Source organism: Dermacentor silvarum, chromosome 1, assembly GCF_013339745.2.
Source record: "Dermacentor silvarum isolate Dsil-2018 chromosome 1, BIME_Dsil_1.4, whole genome shotgun sequence".
Taxonomy (NCBI): domain Eukaryota; kingdom Metazoa; phylum Arthropoda; class Arachnida; order Ixodida; family Ixodidae; genus Dermacentor; species Dermacentor silvarum.
In genome coordinates this window covers 295527554-295538023 of record NC_051154.1, presented here as the reverse complement: position 1 = coordinate 295538023, position 10470 = coordinate 295527554, and the positions used below count along the sequence as shown (strand labels likewise).

The 10470-nt window shown below is 42.9% G+C and overlaps 1 protein-coding gene across 4 annotated transcripts in view; it reads left to right on the top strand.

Annotated features, from left to right (window-relative positions):
• Positions 1-10470, top strand: part of LOC119452947 (uncharacterized) — an 87233-nt gene that overhangs the window by 15839 nt on the left and 60924 nt on the right. For all 4 annotated transcript variants that reach the window (XM_049660376.1, XM_049660374.1, XM_049660375.1 and 1 more), the window contains exon 2: positions 10033-10193. In XM_049660376.1, the coding sequence (XP_049516333.1) occupies positions 10033-10193 (161 nt within the window). The remainder of the gene's footprint in view (positions 1-10032; positions 10194-10470) is intronic.

Below are 10470 nucleotides of genomic sequence, written 5' to 3'. Positions count from 1 at the left end.
TTCGTGCCGTCAACGGCTGGTAATTGACAGAATGCATGCTTTTGTGTGGTTTGTCTGATGGTGAGGTCCATGTGTGAGGTTCTTCAGAAGCCATTTCTACTGCTGCCATCCACGTGCCGTCGTTCTGAGTGGACACTTCTGTGAGGTTCGCAAAAATCTGCCCTAGTTGACGTATAAACGAGGTCCATGTGGGGAAATCTATCTCATGGTTAAAGAACGAAGTCTTTGCGACACCCGTTAGATAGAATGTGACGTGGGTAAGTTTGGAAGAATCATCCCAACGATTTACGGCACTCACGCGGTCGTACTGTTCCAGCCATTCCTCAGCGTCGTCTCCGCGAAGTCCAGTAAACACCGGGGGGGGGGGGGGGGGTCTTTTTGGGGCGTAGTGACCGTCTAAGCAGGGATAGGAGCCGGGGTTGCTACGGGTACCGCCACGTTGGGCTGCTGATCTTGCGACATCGTATATTGCTGTTGGTATAGGCGGCGACCTGAACCGAGCTCCAAGGAGGTGTTCTAGGTGAAGTTAGGCAATGACCGGTAGAGTGAGAGGACTGAAGGACCGGACAGCACTCTCCACCACGTGTGAGATGATGATGATGATGATCCTTTATCATGGCTCGCACCCACTGAGGTGGATAGGCCAAGAATCGGGCGGCAGTAGGTAGCTAAAAAAATTCTTTCTGAAAATGAGAAACGCAAAGTAAAAGCAAAAAGAAAAACACAGAAGATTTGGTATTGATATGAAGTGCTCGGCTAACACGTGTCAAACATGATTGGTTCTTTTGTGTTACGTCATAGGCAAGTAGCCTATATATATATATATATATATATATATATATATATATAGTTCGTTCTCTGAAATAAAGGTTGTGCATTTGCTCTTGGGCCATCTCCGTCACTCTGTCCCCCGCTACAACAGGTATAGCTAGACTAGTGTACCAATGAGCTGTCAGAATAACTGAAGGGAGAATTTTAAATGAGGTTACAATCAAGGTCAAAATAAATGCAATGTTACTAACGAATTTGGAGAAACAAATTTCAGTGAAATGAATACTGATCTGATAGGTCGAATAAAGTTACAATATTTAGCAGAGTAATCGTTTGTTTCAGCTATAAGTTCAAACACTGCGCAACAAACGTCTCTGTGACAATAGCCGAGGGTGGAGGCCCTAAATGATAATAATACGGGTGTATTTAATCTAAATCCAATTTTGCAGAGTGGAGCTTCGAGTGATACCTTTCTCTGGTTTGAATAACGTCGGCATGATAAAAAGTAGAGGTGTATTGTTTCAATTTCCTTACAATTTTGGCACAGAGGGGACATCGTCAGACCAGCTCTATGAAAATAGAAATTCAATTCCGGGATCCAACAGCGTAATTTGCAGAATGTAACTTTTAACTGCCAAGAAGGACACCACTGATTATTCCAGCCAAAACCGAGATGCTGAAAGTCTGTAGATGGGATCAGCGATAATTTCCTTAAGTCATTTCGTAGGCAAAACATTCTGAATCTGGATGCAGTGACGTAAGCTGTATCCGGTAAAATGTGAATCGCAGGTCCATTTAAAGATGTTCTGGCTAATAAATTTGCCATTTCGTTTAGGTATAAACCACAGTGTCCGGGAACCCAGAGCAAATTAATTTTTTATAACGTTGTAGGGATTAAATTTTGAAACACATTTAAGATAGTTGTATTCGTTGCCGAGGAAAGCGACGCACATACCGACCGAGAGTCTGTTACTACGACAGCTGACAATTGATTTGGGGGTAGTTTGCGCAGTGCTAAAACAATCGCCAATTATTCTGCTATGAAAACAGGCGTGTAATCCGGAAGGCGAATAGAAAAGGACCAACTAAGAGAAGGAGAAAAGATGCCTACGCCAGCCTTCTCGTCTAACATTGAAGCATCAGTGGCTATTATATTGTTTATTTCCTGGTGAGAGAGGTAATCTTGTAATTCGCCACCTAAATAGTGGAATGACATTAGTTTAGCATTCGAGGGAAAAATATCGTCAAATTAAATTTGTAGGTTTTTCTTGGATTGCCTTTTTGGGTGAATATATTGAATTTGTACATTCAGTGGTGTTAGCTGTGCCTGTACGAATATGATCTGAGGGGTGTGCAGTCGCGACCAATGGTTAATAAGAAATGTACTTGGTTCGAAAATTAAAACATACATTGATCTTCTTTCGGGAGAATCGTAAAACTTTAGGAACGTTAGGACAGTAAAGATTCTGAATCTACTTTTTAAACATGGTAATCGCGCTTCCATATACAGAACGGTGTTTGCAACAAACTTAGGGAGTCGAAGGCACAAACGCAGAGCTTCCCTTTCTATTAGTACCAAAGGTTAAATTTTATAAGCTGGACAGCCAGAAAACAAGACGCATCCAAATTTCATGATGGGTCGGGCATACATTTTATATATCCTAATTAATGTGTTTCTTCGCAACCCGTATCGTCCGTTACTGATTTTACGCAACCATTCTACAGCCCGAGTTGCCTTAAACGCGAAGTTTTCAATGTGGATTTTCCAGTTTAGTGTTCCATCATATGCAATTCCCAGGTATTTAAGAGAATCCACCTGGGGAATGAACTCTTGACGATACATCAGTGAAATGTGAACGGGAACATCTAAAGGAAAGAGAAGGAGTGCACTTTTACTAACGTTCAGAGACATACGTATGGTCTCAATCCAAGTTTCAAGATTAGATAAGTAATTTTGTAACATTTGATAAAGTAAATGTAGATCATAATTGGATGCAAAAAAGTTATGTTATCAGCATAAATGTATACATGAATGTCCTGGAGCAGCGGGATGGAGCTTGCAAATATATTAAATAATACAGGAGAGAATACTGACCCTTCTGGTACGCCTCTCTTCTGCTTATACCTAGACGATGAACATCCGTTTTGATAACAGTAGAATTCTCTTTCCCTTAAAAATTCTGAAACCCACACCGTGATGTATTTCGGAAACCTGTAATTCTCTAATTGCTATATCAGTATGCCATGTTCACACGGAATCATAAGCTTTGCTAGATCTAGGAGCACTAATGCTGAATATTCTCTTCGGCGACGAGCAAGTTGTATGCGACTAAGTGTACGTGCGCGCATCAAATCGAGCACCCAGTTCTAAAACCAATTTTACAGGGGCTAAGTATTAAGTTTACCGAAATATAGGTCGTAATTCGACAATTCAAGATTCGTTCTATCATAGGCGGACAGTTTTTATTTTCCGGGGGGGGGGGGATGTGGCCTGAACAGCTTTCCAAACCTCACCCATATATATATATATATATATATATATATATATATATATATATATATATATATATATATATATAATCTTCAATAACAGTTACATTGGAAACTTCGTGGGACCGCACAAGATTGTTTACGCAAGTGACGAGCTTCTATGAGTATTTGCAAGACCTCAGAGTAGGAGACAATTCAGTCTTGCAGCCTGAGTCCCCTCACACCGCCAAGAGACTGGCGTCTCTTGGTTGAACCATGCGACAAGCGGATTCTGTTAAACACATTAGGGAGATACAGGTGTTTTGTGCGTATTAAGTAGCACAAGTACACATCTATGAAAAAGCAATGTAACGCCTTGTAAAAAAATTAATACAAGGGATACAACAAGAAATCTTTTCCTGACGAAAGGTCAGTTATTGAGAAGATAAGATATAACATATATTAACATTAAACGATATATAACAATTTCTGAACACAACTTCTGACTAGAATTATTAGCATAAGTATAATGTGATTCCTTAACGCCATAGTTTCATTACATGTCAAAGCGTGTCTTATGCCACTGGTGTCATTTGTTTTCCGAGGGCAGAACAAAGGATTATTGAGTAATAATTATCAGGTGCCCAAATAAATAAACATATTAATTAACAAATAAATAAATAAGAGAGCGATATCTCAAAAGCGCGAAAGGACTCGATAGCAAATATAGGAACAACGTGGATTGTGTTATTGAGAGGCAAATGCAGCATACGACGAATAAAAATTAATAAGGAAAATGCACAGATAGACTAGGGACTTTTACAAATAGCGCAACCACAGGTCTTTTCTTACCCAAATGCCCTCACTCTGCTTGCGCTGTTATGGACCCCATTTTCGTTCTTTTGTATAACTTTTTGCGCTGTTTTCTAAGCCGGGTGGTTTGCTTTGACTTGTAAGTTGGTGCCTATCTCTCTCCTAATAAAGACATCAGTTCGTTGTCTGATGCGATGATTTCAGCATCATTGAAAAAGTGTTCGTTCGGGCACTTGTTCTGGAAATGAAGTCTTCGGCAATCTTAATCAAATTGATTTTGCGGGAGAGTTCTTTGTGGGCGTGAAAAAAGTGTCATATGGTTCAAACGGGCTTGTCCAGTCGTCAATCGCAAGTACATTTTCAGTCGCCGAAGGCAAGGAAAGGAGCTCTCGGATGTGGTCCACGAGACCGGTGTGGCCACCGCAATTTTTTTAGCTTGGCCATTTCCGGCAAAAGGTTTCACAGGTGTTCGCCCTTGCCCCTCATAAACATGTGCACGACGTCCCCAAATGTGTGAAATGATGCCGACCTTTGCTGGCTTAAAATGTCAATCAGCATATCTCTGTGCAAAATCAGGCGTCCTGCTTCAAGGTCGTCACCACAGAACTATGTAATATATGCTCCGTCTTCCTTCCATATGGCAAGCTGCTCAAAGTGGGACTTTGCTGCCACATATCAGGTGGCTATCTGTTGTTTAATGAAGACAGCACTCTGCCAAATACTTCATAGAACCTCCGGCGGTACATGTCACTCGCTGATGGAAACACGTGAGCTGAGGAACCTTCTTGATAGCGGCGTGGGGTCTTCTTTCGCCTAGCGGCTAGAACACACGGGTCCTCAACTTCTACTTATCCTGCCTCTGCCATACATATGTGGGTCACGCGCTTCATTTTGGAGTTAATCTGCGCCGGAGTTCAAGCTTGGGCCATTCGAGATGGCTGGTCCCTTCGCGTGCGCTGTCTCCCTGGGCGCCTAGTGTTGTTTCCGCTGGTGCTTATACGGTGAACAATACGTTTCCTTTTCAGCGTCAGACGTGTTCTGGCGAAGTACCGATAAGCGAGGTGCCCACTGTTAGTTTTGTCGTTGGTGCTCATGCTGTGTTTCTAGCCGGTGCACATTGCAACGTCCGCAGCCGTGGTTGAACCAAGCTTGACGCCTGTTTTCTATTTCTCCTTTTATTGCGACAACAATTGTATCGACACCCCAGGCAAATTTTCGCTGTCGTCGTCGCCGTGATATTCCGTATAAAGTCCAAAAGTCATAAGTGAGCGATACATACACTGTGGGTGCTAGAAAAAGCCCATAACACTCACTTGAAAAGGATGGCGGCTTGATGGACATTATCTTCCAACGCGCTCAATATTCGGTTGAGTTGAAGGTCACGTGATCAAATGCACGCATGGGTAGGAGAGCCCGCGTCTTCTCATCTATCCCTGCCGCAGCTGCAAATTACTGTGTGCGGTTGGCGCTTACACGGCCCGCGTGCCGTATCCAATTATTGGTAATTATTGGGGGGGTGCAATGATCAAGGGCGAGCAGGGATGACTGCAAACTTCATGCGCGCTGTCTTCCTTCTTAGGCTGTTTTTCAGCGCACGAAGTGTTGCAGATCGCATAGCCTAAGTTAAGAGACAGGGGTAATTGGAGGTCTCTGACAGAAGCCGTCTTGTAGTGTCCACTACAGCCATAACTCATCATAGAAATATGCAGATGATGATGATGAATCTAATTTTTGGAGTTGCGGTGAATCGCATGGTTGTATGAACCGTTCGCCCCCGCTGCCGGCGTTCATCATAATGCCAGCGTTGTGATAGCGACTGCTCGTGGTCATCCAGCGGGATATTTACCGGTTTACATGGTCCGTGCATTGTACGATGTTTGTTATTTTATATATTAAGTAAATGTTACTACACTTTATATTGGCAATATAACCAACGTACAGACTCGTGTGAGGGCCGCACTTTCTTGCCGCAATTTTCATGAGCCTTACAAGGGACTGGACCATTTTATCTAATTTTTCCAACTACGGGTATGAAATCCGCTGTAAACCTCCGCGATCGCCTCCTCTCACAATTTATAGTCATGTACAACTTAAGAAAGCAGCGGCATTTGCCCCTCAAAGGCGGATGCACACGAGCATCCACCAATGGACACGCACTCTAGACTGACGTCATGAGCCGGGCGGCCGGAGACCCCGCCGACAGAGGACTTGGCAGCCCGCGCTTCGAGCTGAGCAAAATCGCGTCAGCGGGACTATTTCTTTAGTCGCGGTGGAAATCGGCTGCTGCGCTTCGGAAATCGGCCACCTCTCCTGTCTTCTTAAGTAATAACCGCCTTTTTTTTATAGTTGCGAGGCGCGATCGAAAGTACGCTGCGCGGGAAAATTCGCAGTGGAGCGCGATCGGAATCGCGCTGAACGCGATTGCTTTTCGGTTGGATTTTAAAAAAATGTATTTGCTTTCAAGTTGGGGGTGCGGCTCTTACACGGATTTATACGGGAAGAGTCTTTCTCGTGTAATTGTTTTATGCTTCGCTATCATTAATACTGCTTCGCCTTTCCGGCAAAACTGCAGCCTCTTTTTTTTTCTGAGTCCTAGTAGAAGATCTTCTGCGTATGGCTGCTATTTATTCTGATTTCGAGTGAATCCGGCTTGGCCTCACTTCGGTTGCTAAGTTAATTATATATACTTATGGCCTCTGCATGCACGTTGCGATGTTTCCATCCTGAATATTTGTTTTAAATTATTATAAGTTTTTTTTTTCATGAGTCGCTAGCATCACCTACTGGAAAGACAAGCAATGCTGATAAACATATCATTCACTTGTATTTCACACACCGTTGATAAAAGACTCTGCCGAAGGGATCACTGAAGTCTGCAGTTCTTTTTCAGTGTCAAAAAAGTGTGCAAAGCAATCTGTAGCGAGTTGAACATACAGCAACATATTGATTCTCTAGACAGGCTATCCATATCATTAGAAATAATTGTTAGTTGGCTACCTCTTTCTGTTTCAAAATATCATAAATTTTGTCCTGTGTACACATTCAAATATAATGTGTCTGCGCATGGTGTTCACACTGGGAATTAAAATAACATGTTGAAGTGAAAAAATACGGATGAGGGAGCCGCCATTGATTCTTCTAATGCGCTTGTTTTCCTATTGCCAGGATTCTCAGAAATAAAGCGTAAGTATGAATAAAACTCCTGCGCGTCTGCGTCAACCATGATGCAGTCAGCTTTTAGCCACAATAACATTTTAAGGGAAAATGTAGAGGCAACTCAAAAGAAACCATAAACGGTTTGGGTAACAGGACTCTGGTACTGACATTTTCGGAGTGGGAGGGGGGGAGGGGGGCTCTGAAAAACTGAAGGCATAGGGGGCCTATGCCTTCTCTTAGTTTAACTAAATTCGATGTGAGGGAAATTGGCTCAATATTATCTAAATCATATCCACCTCCCTGTTTTTTTAATTATCGGAATTACCTTAGGAAGTTTCCATACTGAAGGCACCCATGCATTATTTAAAGAGTAATTTACCATATTCAAAGTTTCTTGTGGGGACAATTCAAACAAAATTCTGATCACGGCTGTGGTAACTCGATCTGGTCCTGGCGCTGAAGGAGGCAGATAGCGAACAACATCCGCCAGTTCTTGTAATGTGACTTCCCTAAATTCCTCTAGTGATAACGGTTTCACTATGTACGGTGGAATGATTGAAGTGAACCTGTCTTTCAGACATTTTCTAATATTTTCTAATAATTCGGACAATTCACGTGGCGAAAGCACAAAAGAGTCAATATTTGCTGGCACTGGAATCATTTTTTGAGAGCGTAAAAACCTAAAAAGGGCTTTTTTGTTTTTTGATTTAGACAGATGAGTGAATTTATTTATATCATACTCATCTTTGGCTTTAGCTATCGTATGCTTGAAAGATGCATCGACAAATCGGCAATCCCTCCAATTCTTCGGACATTGATTACAAAGAAGTTGCTTCCAAGCAGCTTTTCGTTTTCGGTTGGCCCTCGCGCAATCTGAATTCCACCACGGACTTCATGGTTTACCTGTGTTGCAGGGTAACTTAACTGTTGCATTCTTCGCGGAACGCTTTAAAACTGCACACAGACTTGTGAGACAATGGTTAGGTCGCAAGTCTCTTCTTTATTGTCAAGAACTAAAGCCCCACAACGATGCATGGCCTCAAGTCGTGATGATGAGTATGTACAGATGAGAAGATGAAGCGTAAATATAATGCTCACAATATATATACTATGTGTCCACAAGTGAGGCCTGGCTGAGTAGTTCTGGTGAGTCTGAGTCCGAGTGAGCTCAGGAGAGTACAAGTTTTGTATGGCTGAGTCCGAGTGATTCCTAAGCAAACAATATTTTTTAATGAGTCTGAGTAAGTCCTGTTTATTTCTCCGATATATGCGTATATAGGCACATGCGCTCCTCTAGTCCCATAGACTTCAAGAAGCGTATTATCACTTGGTGGCCCTCCGAATACTGCAGTTCTGCGGCCAAGGACCCAGGATATTTCCTTCTGAAAACAATCAGTCGTCTAATTGGTTCAAACATCTACTTCCGAGAACGGTCCATCGCCTACGCGCTTCAGACTAGCAATGTAGCAGAGTAACCTAACCGAATACGGCGTTAAATAGTGCGGAACGTACACAGACACTATCATTTTGCCATGCCAGTTCTGAAAGGCAAACATACACCCAAAGATTATTGTGGGACCATACTGTAGTTACTGGTCCTTCTTGAGGGGACAATTAAGTTATAACCTAGAGAGTGACTAGACAGTGAACTATCTAGTCACTCCGCTTCACTCCATCGCGGACCGCCGTCGTCGTAGTGCAGAAATTGTTCACATCTCCCGCATGAAGCACTTAATTCCCCTCCCCGTTCAGCCGATCTTGACATTACAGCCCATACAATTTACGCTCATGATCGCTCTCATTATTTACCCTATAGTCATTCATAAAAAGTGATACCACGTATATACAGTGTGTTTCTTTAGTTCGAAAAAACATTTGCTGTTCGGGTTTTCGCCAGGTTCTCCAAAAACCTCCATTGCACGGATGCAAAGATAATTACGTCATCTCCTGACATAGCGGACGTAAGACCTTCCCGCTTCAGGCCCAACGGGTGCCGTTTTTAACCCGTTTGCCCCATTCAGGGGAAGCGAATGGTGGCGTATACAATCGCTGCGCTTTATCTCACTTCGGCAGCACACTTTGGGCGTTATCTCGGCGGTCTTCTTTAGGTTGTTTCTCGATATTGAGGGATAAAAGCCTCGCCACTATGGTCACACACAGGCAGCTGGCCATTTCACTGCAACGGAATTGTGGCGCCATCTCGATCTCACATACGGCAAAACACGGCGAAGCATGGTGCGCCCTGACATATTGCGCCACTGTTCTGTTACAGAGACCATAGCATCTTTTGGGCCGTGCGCACACTTGTCATTGATTTGAATTGGCGATGCTCCAGGCAACGTAGTCTAGCATGCTCACCTCGCTCGTGCGTCAACGATCGGACACGTAAAATCGGTTTATAAATATTCCATGACTCCTTTACGCATCCTGCAAGGGTGACCTTCTCAAGGCTAAACTTCACTTTATGCTTCATTGACATGTGAGACTGCCCTGTATGCCTCGGTCAAAATTGATGGTTGCATCGACAGCAAAGAATGCAACAGCTTCTGCGTATAGCCTACTTTGGTTCAGAAATCAAATCGACGCATTTTTTCCAAAATTTCAACATGTACAATACCGTGAATAATTGAAAAGTTATTTAGTGAATTGTTTAATTAACTATCCAGACATTGTGATATGTCATGATAGCGATGTCCATCTCTTCACGTAACCTACCTGGACAGGCCGAATCGCGCCATATGCTCCTTAAAAATCTGTTTCAAAAACTCTGCCCGATCATCAATATCCGTATGGTGCATACATTTCCAATAATCTGTATTCCAGCTTCTAGGAAGTGATAAAGACCTTGTACTGCTGCTTGTCTCAGAACACATGTGGCGAAAAGATAACTGGAGATGCATAAAGTCGAAGTGGGTCTGCACTGAAACCGCCAACGTATCGTTCACACGTGATGATCATTTCTGGATACCACCGCATCGAACCAGGCAAGTATACGAAAAAAACAATTATATTACAAATCTCTGCTCTGCATCTTACCATTTTATAAAACACACCGCTCACCTGATATATAAATTATCAAGCAATCAAAAATGCTCTTCTGAAATGTTTCTGAAGGATATATCGGTGAACGTGAGCAAAAATCAATAAGTAAAGTGTGTTTTGTTGCAAAAGCAATTATACAGACACTCCAGGAGCATATTTGCCGTCGCCATGATGTTTAAAATAAAGTCCTAGGGCGGTAACACCGTCGCCGCGCAAAAA